We start from the raw sequence: 15,814 nt of genomic DNA on the forward strand, positions 1-15,814 counted from the left end.
TAACAATGCCCTCGGCCAAGGGGTGACAGAGGAAACCCGCCCTTCTGCTTGCGAAGGGTCAGGCTAAGGCCCAAGTCAACGTGTCTTGCAATATCGCCAGCAGGACTTTCTGCTCAGAAGACGCTCCTCCTCGCACGGTTTTAAACAGTTACACAGTTTGGCTCATAAAAGTAATGTGCCTCCACAGCTGTGCAGCAATTCTTACTTAAAAGAAACACAAGAGTAGATCTCAGTCGTGTGAGAAGTGTTTACAAAATGGGAATTCATTAATTTCAAGGAGTGAAACCTAGATTTAATAAGGAGGCAGCAGGTTCCAGAGCAAAGCATGGATTTTTGAGAGATAGCCAACAGAACACAGCAAAGACAGCAACACCCCCTTGGAAGCTGTGAGCCGGGAAGATCAGAATCTCTCCATGAAATTTCCCACCAAGATCCTCAGATTGGTTGACATGTTACATGACGCAAAATGCAGCAGTAGCTCTTGTCCAGTGTCTTCTTAGCTTTTTCCTCTGATGCAGAACTTCTACACCAGCCTCAAGGTCAAACTATACATTACACTGAGAACATAATTTGAAGTAGGAATTCCTTAAGTGCAGGAAGCATCTGATGATCACAATAGGAGCTTTTCATCTTACTTTGCTTCATCATTGCCCCCCCAGGAGTTCAAAATCAGTTCAGTTTGCAGGTAACGATTGTTGAGTTGCGGAATAACAGTGCAATTTTATCTTATTAGGCTATACCAATGTAATGTGTAGTTTGACCTTCATACTCCCATAAATACATGCCGTGCAGCTACAAGTCCTGCACGGCTCTCATTGCAAAAACAAAATGCCACCAGGGCTAGATGGGAACCAACCGTGTTCTCATGTCTCTGTTAAATACCTCATGTATCATGTTTTCAAGCTGGGATATATTCGGAAAGGTCTCCTTGTTCATCCTGGACACGATACAGATCCTCTTGTAAGGCATCTGATAAATGATAATACCCTGGAAGGCACAGAGGTGAATATTCATCATCTAATACTTTCAGACCTTCCCAGAGATCCTTTCTTCTCACTGAGAATCAGAACTCAATGTCTGGGTTGAAAGAAGATGGCATCACCCATCAATTTGCACTTTATCTCAAAAGCTACACATACTTTCCCCTGTCTTCTATACTGCTAGCCAAATGGGAAAGTTCCCCAAGGCGAACCTTTACCTTTATCCCTCTAATCTTTTCCCTTTTCCCCCCACTTCCTTTAATCTTTTGTATTACCTACCCTATTCCTAGTAGTTAAAAAATAAATAATAATAAACAAGAAAAAATAAAAAGAGGGGGGGGAAATGTAACCAATGCTTGAGTGTTTGGCCCATGTCCACTGCACACCCATAGGGAAATGCCCTGCTATTCTGTTAGGGTGGATTCAGTGGATGGCCCCAAGAGGCCGAAGGGTGGACCTCCCCCCCATGCCCTCTGCAACATCACACACAGAGTAGATAACAAGAGAAGCTTGCTCACATTGTTGTAGTCGACGACGGCGTTGGTCGAATATGTTCCAGAGTAAACGCTGAAGGCAGCGACATTGGTGTTGTGGTTGATGTTCACAGTTTGGTAGACGGTGCTCCCTTGTTTGTCCTTGTTTATCAGCTGGATGGCCTACAGATGAAGAGCTACCATTAATCTCTCCATGGAGGAGGAGAGGGAAAGCCTGAGGGTCTGCAGTCCACCCTTGTGGCAAATGGGAAAGGGGAGGAAAGAAAAGGACACCAGAGATGGAGGAAGGGAGTGACTTCCATTTGGCAGTGAAGTCCATTCTGGGTTTGGAGCTACAATGGATCAGTGTGGAAACCGGCTTGACTGCTGCACTTTTTGGGGGGCCAAAGTGGAACTGCAGCTGAACGTCAACTGGAAGTGAACTGAAATAGCAACCTAAGTGGAACGTAGAACGGCATGAATGCAATGCCTGTGAGCTGCCACGGCCTCCCCCCATGAATGAGGTTCTATTTTATAGACTTTGATAAGATGAAAAGGGAACAGCCCAAGAATATAACAGCATCTTTGGTTTGTTTCAATAAGGAAATTATCCTCTCAAATGTTTTCATCTTGGGCACCAAAGCTTGAGTTGTCCATGCCCTTCATGGTGATTTTTGACACAGGAGTTTTCAAACAGTAAGACTGTTAAAGCCTGCAATATGGCATCGGGTTCCACACGCATCAGGGAAATTGGGGTGCCATGACAGAACTACCTCACCCATCTCACATCTGAAGGCAAGAGGACCCAGAGAAATGGAATTAAGGAAGGTCTTGCCTGCAGAATAGACCACCAAGATTATGCCCATTTTATGAAGAGTTGAGGCTGTGTTTGTAAGGCTTATCTGAGGCCAGGTAGTGAATCTGTGGCTCAGTTAAGCATTAGCTTGCTTGCCTAGGGAATCCCCAACTCATACGTCTCACAGGGGAAACAGGATTCCCAGACAGGCTGTGGTTCAGAGACAAAGGAATGGAGTAAGAACAGATTATAAGCGAAACAAGCTACTTACATTACTCGCAAAAGCTGAGTCCATAAAGAGCCCCAGGAGGCTGACAACCAGAATCTGCAGAGAGGGAGGAACCATGAAAATAAGACACTTTAAACACCTTTTCAAAAATGCCCAAACATTTCCTATTCCTGTTTCTTGCTGAAAGCCCCTCTGAATTACTTCCTGCAGTAGTTCCGTGGAATACCACAGGGTTACCTGAGCAGCCCCTCTCTCTCTCAAATTCACACCAAGGCTAGATTGGAATGAACAGCTTTACTTCACCTCATATTTTCGAAACAGGCGTGTGTACTTACAAGGGTCTTCATTGTGGCTCCAAAACAGCAACAGTCAAGTGAAGCAATGAGATACAATTTACCCTTTCACCGTTGTCGTTCTTTATATACTTAGTTATGAGAGTATCCAAATATGCAGTTTGCAATCAAATATTTATTGTTCTTATTTGGATTGATGAGAAATGCACATAAATATTTTTATATATTTACATATGAAACTAGATAGGTACTGTCTGTCTCTTCTTACAAAAGTCAAATATTTGCATGCCAACACGGTGCTTTACAGTAATTTTGGACCTTCATTTTTCTTGTGATATTTTCCAACTTCTTCCTACCCTCAAGTCTTGTCAACATCTTCCGTGAGGGATCGAATGCAGAGCCAGCTCACAAAGGATGGTGTGTTGTGTGTAATGTATTTGTATGGTGTCACTCTCTTAAAATGCTCAGGTCACCATAGACAACACAATGTCCATTTACCTTTTCAAGACCCCATGAGAAAGGCAAGATGGCAAGATCAAGCTTTAAGTCCTTTGGAACCGGATTCTACATTTCCAGACTGAATCGCCCTAGGACTTTCTGTTCTCACATTTGATAAGCAGGAAAGGATGCAGCGATGGCTGGACCTTGGGGCCTAAGCCCAAGGTCATTCCACCCAGAGGTTGCCCAAATTACCACCAACCGACTGGGTAGAATGGGCAGCAGGCCAGCCATCTGCAGCTGGGTTCATATGGGCATCCTGCAACCCACAGGAATTTACACGGGTGGACCTATGCCACTTACTCATAAAGCCCCTGCAAAGGTCAAGGGGGGGGATATGGGAATTCTAAATCAAATCAAGCCTGAGGTCCCTACAGAAGCAAAGCTAACTACATCAAGAACATCATTCTCTGTTCATAAGAACACAAGACTCACTGGAGAAGACAATCATGGTGGGAAAAGGTGAAGGCAGCAGGAAGAGACGAATACTGAATATGGGTTGGACAGACTCAGTAAAGGAAGCCATGGACATTAGTTTACAAGACCTGAACAGCAGTGCTGAAGACAGGATCTTGGCTTCAGAGGCTTGTGGATTCATGAGGCTGCTGTAAGTTGGAAGCATCTCAACAGGATATGAAAACCAAGTTCTCTGAATGGTGAAGGAGGATGCATTGAATAAGATCTCTTTAGAAACTGCCCTCAACTTTAGCATCAACAAAAACTAGTATGGAAAGGATGACTAAAAGTAATCTGGTTGCCCTTGTCGTGTTTTCCCATCTGTACTGCTGGAAAGGAATGAGTTTCAGGTGCCAACTAGATCACAGGTCTCCTCTGGGGTTGGGGATCAGCTCTTCCTGAAGGGCATTGAGAAGGAATGTTTCCCCCACTCCTCCCTCACCCCTTCCACCTGTTGGTTCCCCCGAGAATTATCACCACCATCATCCTTGAACTGCAAAGCTGGAAGGGACCCTGTAGATCAGCAGTCCCCAACCTTTTTCGGTCCACGGACTGGCTGGGGAAAATGGGACCCCCCCCCCCATGCTCGTGTCCATGTGCAATCGGTGGTGCAGCGCTTGTCTAGGTGTGCTTGCACTCGGATGCATGTGCAATCGGTGGCGTGGCACTCGCACGGGTGTGCTGGAGTGCGCACACAGGCGCAAATGGGCTGTGCGGGAGTGAGTGCATGCGGGGGGGTGGGTGGGACGGGAGGTCTGTCTCAGCGGCCCAGTCCGGCTCAGACCACGGACTGGCACTGGGCCACGGACCAAGAGTTGGGGACCTCTGTTGTAGATAGATCATCAAGTCCAGCCCCAGTCAAGGAGGCCCAGTGGGGAATCGAACCCCCAACCTCTGGATCCACAGTCAGAGGCCCAAACCACAGAGGTATCCATATGAATGGGATCACATGCCATGTTTAGGGCATCCTTGTGAGTGGAATCTGCTTGAGAACTTCAGATTTTGATTGTGGTTTGTTATGTGATATTTGCTCTAAGAGGGAAGAGAAGCCCAAAGATATTTGACTTTGAGGTGTTGTCTCCCAGCTAATGCAGACAGATGACCTGAAGTTATAAGACTTAAGCAAATACTGATTCTTGTGGGTTTTTCGGGCTCTTTGGCCGTGTTCCGGTCAAATATAAGCAAATATTAATTGAAAGTGTCATGCTTTTGTTGACTGGCTACCGTCTTCCTCCTCCTCCTCCTTTTCCGCCCACCCCTCCAGGGTTGCCACTCAGAGAAGAGTAGAAATAAGAAGGTGGTAGTTGTGATTCATCAAGAGGATCCTTTTCAAAAAGATGCTGAAGGATGAAAAGGTGATGAATAAGGTGTAGGCAGTTGAGTCTGTTTGATCCAATATCATTGGGGCACTGACTGGGCTCTGGGTTTTAAGTTGAACTTTACATGGACAATAGAAGATAACACTATCCCTAAAATAAGTTCATAATTTGGATAGTTTCTTCAAAGTTTAGACTGCCTCCCAGAGCAGATCAACTGCCTACTGATGTGGGAGCCATCAGCCTCCACTGCGGCAAGGAAAGGAGAGGAGAGAATAACTAAGATGTAGGGCTGAATTGTGTATTTTGTCATTAACTTCTCTTATTCAACTCAGGATGGGGAGAGGCGCTTGGAGGGCACACAAAGGGCATAGCCAGCCTTGGCGAAGCAATCCTGGAGCATCAGATCTTGGGAGATTTTTGAAGGACGGGCTTTCTATGATTGCTGTGAAGAGGGATCAAGACAGAGGGACAGGAAGAACTGGATCATGGGATACTTGGAGGATTTCACCAGCACATGTGGAAACCCGGACAAAGGCTTTCTCTGTCGGTCTAATTACACATGTGTGCACTAGGAATAGGATATACTAACATGGTGGGAGTTAAAATGATGTCAGAGCAGAAGATACGGGCTCTTTTTGGGAAAACATCTGTTTCCATACTAAGACTACATAATTCAACTCATGCGTTTCATTGTTGTTTATTGATGAACTTGAAAGTATTCTCACTCATGCTCCTCTCCTTAATTTGCATGTTTACAATCATGTGTAAATCGACGTCCTCATTCAATTCATTATTCCTGTTGTGGCGAAAGATCGAATACTTCTTTTGACACCTTTCCAGTGATTTGCCAGAGATATTATCAAATTACCGATAAGCCCCATCTTCTTACATCAGCAAGACTCTTTGATGAGAGATTGCCCAAAATCTAAGTTTGTCTCTGTTTGCAGTTGCCAATTAGAAGTCACATGGTCCAGTGTTGGAAAAGGTCCTCAGCCCATCGATGAAGAGAAGGTGGGTCTTCCAGCGTTACTGTATTCATTGCTGAGCCACCATAAGAGTGGAGAGAATCCATTCCCACTGGCCATCGGTTAATTCCTACGGAACAGGCACATAATTTAGCAAAATATATAATCTATAAAATCCTCAAATTTCATGAAACCGGTGCATAGTTTAGCAAAAATAAACAAGTTCACGAAATCCTCAGAGTGTAAAGTTAACGGACACACCAACCTCCCCTCAGAATGAAGCAATGCCAAGATGTAATTCAAGTATATGCTTAAGAGGTGTATCTAACCAACAATTAGCAGATTTATTCCACCCCTTCTGGAAACATCATTTTAGTCTCCAGCATCCACAAAACATTTGGTGAGTGAGCCACAATTTTAGACCTATAGCTATGGTGGGCGTGGAAATCAGAACCATCAATTGGGCAGAACAGACATCCCGACACCAGTACTTTGACCGAAAACCATTGCCAACACCCCGGTTGCTGCTATCAAGACGCTTGTTGCCAGCCTAGTTATTCCTCAAAATGTCTCCATCATTATGCAAACATCAGAGGAGACTTAAGGGAGAGACATAAACATTGAGTGCTACTGCATCGCTTTACAGTTCCATCATCAACCACCACCGTTTGATTTGAAAGTCCCAATGTCTAATTTCCAAACACCCCTCCTCAGGTAACAGCATAGAGATGGAGCAAGTTACTCTCTCTTTTTTAAAAAAAATATTTGGGGGCTAGTGGGGGTACCAATATTTGAATGGATTTAGAGAGCCACCGTTGGAGTTGATGAGACCATTACAAGTTGTCTCTCATCAAGAAAGGAGCATCTCACCCACATAATCCTCTTTTCATTGTTTGCCTTGTTGATAAGCAGCTGTTTGGCAACCACACATCTGGGAAAGCTGGTGGCTCTGATTTTAGGGGGCAGTCGGCGAATCCACTCGAGATTGTAGTCTGAATGTTAAAGGAGCTTTCCAAGGTCCTGAACATATTTATGGGACAGGCCCCTGAACTTTGGAGACCCCCTGTAAACTTTGGTCTAAAAGCTTCCCCAAATCAGAGCCATCAATCTTCCCCACAACGCAAGGGTTGGGGGTTGGCTGTTGCTTGTTTTAGCAAATTTGGTAGATTGGGAATATACAAGATAGGATGAAGAAGCTGGGAGAGGTATACCAGATCTTGTTTAGAAGAGGGAAAGGCCTCCACAGAGGTTCACATTCAGAATGAGAAGATTCACTCCTGCGCAGAGTCCACCTCCGAGTGAAAGAGATGATTCTGAAAAGGAAAGAAAGTTATATATGGGTCAGCAAGGGAGTCAATGTACACTCTTAAATTACAAACCAGGGAAGTTATTTAAATAATTAACAACAATTATTTTTATAAACATTCCAAGTAATTAATTATCCTTATAGCTACATTTATTTATTTATTTATTTATTTATTTATTTATTTATTTATTTATTTATTTATTTATTTATTTATTTATTATTGCATTTATATCCCGCCTTTCTAGTTGAACGACCACTCTAGGCGACTTTTTAAAAGTAACTCTTTATTCCTTTATTCAAAAGTTACTTTTTGGTTTTTTGAAACAGATATTAAAATGTACAATGGAAACAGATGTTAAAATTCTAAAAATATCCATAGCACAGGGCCCACATTTTTTGCAGCCCCGTGCATTTTAGTCTCTCTCTCTCTCTGTAAACCTTTATTGGCATTATAAAATACAAGTGAGTGCACAGCGTAGTTACATTCCAGTTCCAGATAGAGGGGGGAGCAGGCTAGGGATTATAGTAGGTTAGGTTCGAGAAAATTTGTGGGGAAATGGGGACGGGGGAGGTCTTTGTAACAATAAGGAGGAATTCGGCTACTTGATTAGTAATAGAAGTCAAAACTGCACTGTTGCACAGAAAAGGTATATTTACAATTTCTCTTCCGTATTTACTGTACTCAGAAGAATTAGAGGGGAGGGGAGTCCATTAATGATCCCTTGTGGGTGAACATCTCTGGACTCATGGTGTGATGGTACAGGCTCTTTGCTTCACAGAAAAACTAGACTTCAGCCCAGTGTACACTGGGATTTCAAAGCTGTGGGGATTGGGAAGCCACTCTTGGTTTTAATCTGAACTTTAAGGGTGGCTTTTCATATTGCTGAGCTTAGCTTAGCTCCTGCAAAAGCTCAAACCCAGAACTGGACTTTGATGCTCCTGCAAGATCAGATTCTCCAACCTCTACCCCTTTAGTCAGGTCTCACTCCTTCATGATGTGTCTAGATACAGTATGTTCAGGATACAATGTTCCCCTTTTTGCAGTGATATCCATGAAATAGTGTTATTTTTCATTGGTGTTAAGAACACAGTGAAATTCGGGCCCCACTCACTTTGGTACTCAGTCGCCCAGTAGGTGGTCATCCCTCCACAGATGGCTTGGATGGGGCCTCCAAGTTGAACCAAGTTGGTCACACGCCTGCGAGAAATCCCGTAGCTTCTTTGAAGGGGGTTCACTGGTTGCCCCTGCGTTGAGGAAAGGCAAAGCGGTTAAGTGAACTTGGACACGGCCTTTGTGTGGTTGCTCAGACTCGGCAGGCCACAGCCTAACAGCACCCTCGGCCAAGGGGTGAGAAAGAAAACCCGCCCTTCTGCTTGAGAAGGGTCGGGCTAAGGCCCAAGTCAACGTGTCTTGCAATATCGCCAGCAGGACTTTCTGCTCAGAAGACGCTCCTCCTCGCAGGGTTTTTAACGGTTACACAGTTCGGCTCATAAAAGTAATCTGCCTCCACAGCTGTGCAGCAATTCTTACTTAAAAGAAACACAAGAGTAGACCTCAGTCTTGTGAGAAGGGTTTACAAAATGGGATTTAATTAATTTCAAGGAGTGGGACATAGATTTAATAAGGAGGCAGCAGGTTCCAGAGCAAAGCATGGGTTTTTGAGAGATAGCCAACAGAACACGGCAAAGACAAGAACACCCCTTGGAAGCTGTGAGCCGGGAAGATCAGAATCTCTCCATGAAATTTCCCACCAAAATCCTCAGATTGGTTGACATGTTACATGACGCAAAATGCAGCAGCAGCTCTTGTCCAGTGTCTTCTTAGCTTTTTCCTCTGATGCAGAACTTCTACACCAGCCTCAAGGTCAAACTATACATTACACTGAGAACATAATTTGAAGTAGGGATTCATTAAGTGCAGGAAGCATCTGATTGTCACAACAAGAGCTTTTCATCTTACTTTGCTTTATCATTGACCCCCAGGAGTTCAAAACCAGCTCAGTTTGCAGGTAACGATTGTTGAGGTGTGGAATAACAGTGGAATTTTATCTTGTTAGGCTGTACCAATGTAATGTGTAGTTTGACCTTCATACTCCCATAAATACATGCCGTGCAGCTACACGTCCTGCATGACTCTCATTGCAAAAACAAGATGCCACGGGGAACCAACTGTGTTCCCATGTCTCTATTAAATACCTCATGGATCATGTTTTCAAGCTGGGATATATTCGGAAAGGTCTGCTTGTTCATCCTGGACACGACACAGATCCTCTTGTAAGGCATTTGATAAATGATAATACCCTGGAAGGCACAAAGGTGAATGTTCATCATCTAATTGTTCCAGACCTTCCCAGAAATCCTTTCTTCTCGCTGAGAATCAGAACTCAATATCTGGGTTGAAAGAAGATGGCATCACCCATCAATTTGCACTTTATCTCAAAAGCTAGGCATAATTTCCCTCTGTCTTCTATACTGCTGGCCAAATGGGAAACTCTGCTGCCTAAAATGACCCCCCTAACCTTTACTCCCTTTGTGCGTATTTGTCCCAGTTCTCTCCTGGGCCTCTCCCGGTCCCCATTTCCCTTGTTTCCCTCCCGTGCAAGCTTGAAGTTCAGCCTGGCTCACCTTCCCATCTTTCATTCCACGTGAACAACTCTGTAGAGGCCTCAGAAAATGCCGTCTGCATTGGTGCATGACCAGAGAGGGCCTAGAACATGCCTTTGGGCAGGATCAGCGCCTTGTAGGACAGTGGCCTCTAATGTTCCAGAAATGGTTTGCAAAACCCTGTATGTACACTGTGTATGCTGCGTGAGTAAATTACTACCTTGAGAAAGAGAGGCCAGTTTTGGCCTTTCACTGCAGTGTTATCTGTTCCCAGCTTGGCATGAATGGCTAGCATAGCCAGGTATCTACCATGTGTATCTACCTCACCCACATTGGATCGGAGCTCCCACTTGTCTCTTGCCCACTGTTTTCAGATGGGCATTTGCTACCTGTTGTCAATCATCACCTCTTTCTTTCTGGGGATAGTCTTCCATTCCAAGGGAGGCTGCTGTTAGTGGGACAGTGAATTCTGCTCTGTGTTTTAGTCAGAACATTACAGTTGCAATCCAAGATGCTGAAAAGTAAACACACACACCCTGTGGATTCAGCACCATGGATAGTTCCCCATCACTTTGGGAGCAACGAATAGAAGTAGCAAGGAAGCCTGGTTTCAACTCTTGCCTTCCCTGTATTCTGATTCTACCTGCTGACTCCCAAGTCATGAGTGATGGTTCAGACTGCTTGTTGGAATCTTCCTGGTGGTTTACTGATACAACCGGACTGCCTTGACTTTGGATTGCTATTTTCCTTCAGGTCTCTAGTAAGATTCTGATTGCAAGACTTCTGCATCGCCTTTAAGCTGAACTCTGGATGGGCTTCTCTTGCCACAGCTTTTGCTTTAGGGCTGCCCCACCCCCAGGAGGAGGAAATGGAGCCCTTGTTGGCCCCCGTTGGCCCCCATGGCAAAAACCAGTGAATGAACATCAACTGAAGTTCCTTGCTTAGCACCCTGTGTAGAGTGAACAGCAGCACCAACGAAGACCAGCAACACCAACATCTCAGTTTATATCTAGTTGACACCATACTATTTTTAAAATTGAGGGAAGGTCATTTAATTAAAGGTCCACAAAGGGTGTTTTTTTCCCAGAGCCTCAAATATTATTTCATGATCTTGTATTCAGATCTATTCTTGTGGTTTATTCCAAAAGTGCCTCTCCTTGGTTAGCAACACCATTGACCACCCATAATTCAGAAACTTGAACATGAGGTAAGAGGCCATCCTGACACTTGGCCATGGGTGGCTTGTAGATGGGTGGGGTGGGGTTCCCCACCTCAACATTTCTACAGGCAATCCCCCGATCTGGCTGAAAGACATCTATGCTCTTTGCCCTTGTGGAATTCTTCTCACTTGACCATGTGGAAAATACAATCTGTTTCATATTATCTGTCTTTGTTTTCAGGGGGAAAAAATTGTAACCAATGCTTCGAGCGGTGAGAACATGTTCACTGCACACCTGTGGGGAAACACCCTGCTATTCTGTTAGGGTGGATTCATTGGATGGCCCCAGGAGGCCGAAGGGTGGACCTCCCTGCCACCCATGCTCTCTGCAACATCACACACAGAGTAGATAACAAGAGAAGCTTGCTCACATTGTTGTAGTCGACAACGGCGTTGGTCGAATGTGTTCCAGAGTAAACGTTGAAGGCAGCAACGTTGGTGTTGTGGTTGATGTTCACAGTTTGGTAGACGGTGCTCCCTTGATTGTCCTTGTTTATCAGCTGGATGGCCTACAGATGAAGAGCTACCATTAATCTCTCCATGGAGGAGGAGAGGGAAAGCCTGAAGGGTCTGCAGTCCACCCTTGTGGCAAATGGGAAAGGGGAGGAAAGAAAAGGACACCAGGGATAGGAGAAGGTAGTGACTTCCATTTGGCAGTGAAGTCCATTCTGGGTTTGGAGCTACAATGGATCAGTGTGGAAACCGGCTTGACTGCTGCACTTTTTGGGGGGCCAAAGTGGAACTGCAACTGGAAGTGAACTGAAATAGCAACCTAAGTGGAACGTAGAACGGCATGAATGCAATGCCTGTGAGCTGCCGCGGCCTCCCCCCATGAATGAGGTTCTATTTTATAGACTTTGATCAGATGAAAAGAGAACAGCGTTTGTTTCAATAAGAAAATTGGCCTCTCAAATGTTTTCATCTTGGGCACCAAAGCTTGAGTTGTCCATGCCCTTCATGGGGATTTTTGACACAGGAGTCTTCAAATGTCAGAGTAAGACTGTTAAAGCCTGCAATAGGGCACCGGGTTCCACACCCATCAGGGTAATCGGGGTCCCATGACAGAACTACCCTACCCATCTCACTTCTGGAGGCAGGAGGACCCAGAGAAGAGGAATTAAGGAAGGCCTTGCCTGCAGAATAGACCACCAAGATTATGCCCATTTTATGAAGAGTTGAGGCTGTGTTTGTAAGGCTTATCTGAGGCCAGGTAGTGAATCTGTGGCTCAGTTAAGCATTAGCTTGCTTGCCTAGGGAATCCCCAACTCATACGTCTCACAGGGGAAACAGGATTCCCAGACAGGCTGTGGTTCAGAGGCAAAGGTATGGAGTAAGAACAGATTATAAGCGAAACAAGCTACTTACATTACTCGCAAAAGCTGAGTCCATAAAGAGCCCCAGGAGGCTGACAACCAGAATCTGCAAAGAGGGAGGAACCATGAAAATAAGACACTTTAAACACCTTTTCAAAAATGCCCAAACATTTCCTATTCCTGTTTCTTGCTGAAAGCCCCTCTGAATTATTTATTTAGACACAAAGCCCATGTGTATAATTGAGTCTCTTTTAAGTGTACTTACTTGTTCCTCTTAAATAAACTTTTTCTTTTTTGGACAGGAAGTCAAATCAAATCTTAAGGATAGAAACATGCAGTAGTTCTAGAGAGACATACCTGTGAGATACCACAGGATTACCTGAGCAGCTCCTCTGTCTCTCAAATTCACACCAAGACCTAGACGGGAATGACAGCTTTACTTCACCTCATATTTTTTTGAAACAGACGTGCGTACTTACAAGGGTCTTCATTCTGGCTCCAAAACTGCACCAGTCAAGTGAAGCAAGGAGGAAGAATTTAGCAGCCTTTCACAGTCATCATTCTTTATATACTTAGTTATGAGAGTATCCAAATACATGCAGTTTGCAATCAAATATTTATTGTTCTTATTTGTATCGATGAGAAGTACAAGAGAAAACTAAATATTTTTTGTTATATATTTACATATGAGACTAGATAGGTGTTGTCTGCCTCTTCTTACAAAAGTCAAATATTTGCATGCTGACACGGTGCTTTACAGCGATTTTGGCCCTTCAGTTTTCTTGTGATATTTTCTAACTTTTTCCTATCCTCTTGTCAACATCTTTCGTGAGGGATTGAATGCAGAGCCCGCTCACAAAGGATGTCCATCTCTGTGTTGTGTGTAATGTAGTTGTATGTTGTCACTCTCTTAAAATGCTCATGTCACCATAGACAATACAATGTTCATTTACCGTTCCAAGACCCCATGAGAAAGGCAAGATGGCAAGATCAAGCTCTAAGAACTTTGGAACCAGATTCTACATTTCCAGACTGAATCGCCCTAGGACTTTCTGTTCTCACATTGGATAAGCAGGAAATGATGCAGCGATGGCTGGACCTTGGGGCCTAAGCCCAAGGTCATTCCACCCAGAGGTTGCCCAAATTACCACCAACCGACTGGGTAGAATGGGCAGCAGGCCAGCCATCTGCAGCTGGGTTGATATGGACATCCTGCAACCCACAGGAATTTACACGGGTGGACCTATGCCACTTGCTCATAAAGGCCCTGCAAAGGTCAAGGGGGGGGGATATGGGAATTCTAAATAAAATCAAGCCTGAAGTCCCTACAGAAGCAGAGAAAGAACATCATTCTCTGTTCATAAGAACACACGACTCACTGGAGAAGACAATCATGGTGGGAAAAGGTGAAGGCAGCAGGAAGAGAGGGATACTGAACATGGGTTGGACTGACTCAGTAAAGGAAGCCATAGACATTAGTTTACAAGACCTGAACATCAGTGCTGAAGACAGGATCTTGGCTTCAGAGGCTGTGGATTCATGAGGCTGCTGTAAGTTGGAAGCCTCTCAACAGGATATAAAAACCAAGTTCTCTGAATGGTGAAGGAGGATGCATTGAAAAATATCTCTTTAGAAACTGCCCTCAACTTTAGCATCAACAAAAACTAGTACGGAAAGGATGACTAAAAGTAATTTGGTTGTCCTTGTCGTGTTTTCCCATCTGTACTGCTGGAAAGGAATGAGTTTCAGGTGCCAACTAGATCACAGGTCTCCTCTGGGGTTGGGGATCAGCTCTTCCTGAAGGGCATTGAGAAGGAATGTTTCCCCCACTCCTCCCTCACCCCTTCCACCTGTTGGTCCCCCCGAGAATCATCATCATCATCATCATCATCATCATCATCATCATCATCATCATCATCATCATCATCTTTGAACTGCAAAGCTGGAGGGGACCCTGTAGATAAATCATCAAGTCCAGCCCTGGTCAAGGAGGCCCAGTGGGGAATCGAACCCCCAGCCTCTGGATCCGCAGCCCAGAGGCCTAAGCCACAGAGGTATCCATAAGATTGGGATCACATGCCATGTTTAGTGTGTCCTTGTGAGTGGAATGTGCTTGAGAACTTCAGATTTTGATTGTGGTTTGTTATGTGATATTTGCTCTAAGAGGGAAGAGAAGCCCAAAGATATTTGACTTTGAGGTGTTGTCTCCCAGCTATGCAACTCCACTTCTGAAGTTACAAGACTTAAGCAAATATTCATTGGAAGTGTCATGTTTTTGTTGACTGGCTACCCTCTTCCTCCTCCTCCTCCTCCTCCTCCTCCTCCTCCTCCTCCACCCACCCCTCCAGGGTTGCCATTCAGAGAAGAGTAGAAATAAGAAGGTGGTAGTTGCGACTCATCAAGTGGACCCATTTCAAAAGGATGCTGAAGGATGAAAAGGTGATGAATAAGGTGTAGGCGGTTGAGTCTGTTTGATCCAATATCATTGGGGCAGTGATGGGGCTCTGGGTTTTAAGCTGAACTTCACAAGGACGAGAGAAGATAACACTATCCCTGAAATAAGTTTATAATTTGGATTGTTTCTTCAAAGTTTAGACTGCATGCCAGAGCAGATCAACTGCCCACTGATATGGGAGCCATCAGCCTCCACTGCGTCAAGGAAACAGGGAGAATAACTAAGATGTAGGGCTGAGGGGCAGCATCAGCACCAACATCGGCATGGTTCAAGATAAGTGATAAACTCCAGCATGTTTTTAGAAGAGGTGCTCCCTCAAGTGGTGATAAATGTTTGTCATATCACACGATTTTCCTCACCCACTTAAGTTACATTTAGTGTGCTTGGTTATCTGACTGGTCATTCAAAGATAAACATGAATTTAATCTATCAATCTGCTGAAGCACATACTTCTGCTGAAATCGTTTTGTGAAAGTGAAAACAGGTTAACATGTAGGAGATGCAGACACAGAAGTACATATTTTTCTGTGCATTTATCCTAACACAATATTTGTAGATACGGTACACATTTTTTTTCTAGCTTCTATATCCAGGGATTAATCTGGCAGAGGGGAGTCCACTTGGGATTTTAGTCTGAACATTACAGAAGCCGTCTGAGGGCCCGAACCCTACCTCCCAAATACAGGTTTCCGCACTTTCCATGCTGCCTTCAAAGTTTGGATTTGCCACCCCTGTGAAAGGCAGGTTGCCAACCCTATTGAGCCAGAGAGCGGCATGAAAATGACAGCAAGAACAACGAGCACAGAGTCAACAATTCTAGGCACCTTTTTATTTGGGAAACCACCTCAAGGCACTAGTCATTTTTTTTCTGTGCTTCAGGCCTAAACAAGAAAAGGACATGAATAAAA

The 15,814-nt window shown here is 44.5% G+C and overlaps 1 protein-coding gene across 1 annotated transcript; it reads right to left on the reverse strand.

Moving 5' to 3' along the window:
• Positions 1-5,521: 5,521 nt before the first annotated feature.
• Positions 5,522-13,488, reverse strand: LOC140701854 (gastrokine-1-like). Its single transcript, XM_072978984.2, has 6 exons — positions 12,504-13,488; positions 11,510-11,647; positions 9,512-9,616; positions 8,428-8,560; positions 7,221-7,322; positions 5,522-6,139 (listed from the first exon to the last, which is right to left on the reverse strand). Exons 1-5 carry the CDS (start codon positions 12,576-12,578, stop codon positions 7,231-7,233), a joined length of 543 nt encoding a protein of 180 aa, XP_072835085.2. The 5' UTR covers positions 12,579-13,488; the 3' UTR covers positions 5,522-6,139; positions 7,221-7,230.
• Positions 13,489-15,814: the final 2,326 nt, after the last annotated feature.

This window comes from Pogona vitticeps, chromosome 8, assembly GCF_051106095.1.
Source record: "Pogona vitticeps strain Pit_001003342236 chromosome 8, PviZW2.1, whole genome shotgun sequence".
NCBI classification, from domain to species: Eukaryota; Metazoa; Chordata; class Lepidosauria; order Squamata; family Agamidae; genus Pogona; species Pogona vitticeps.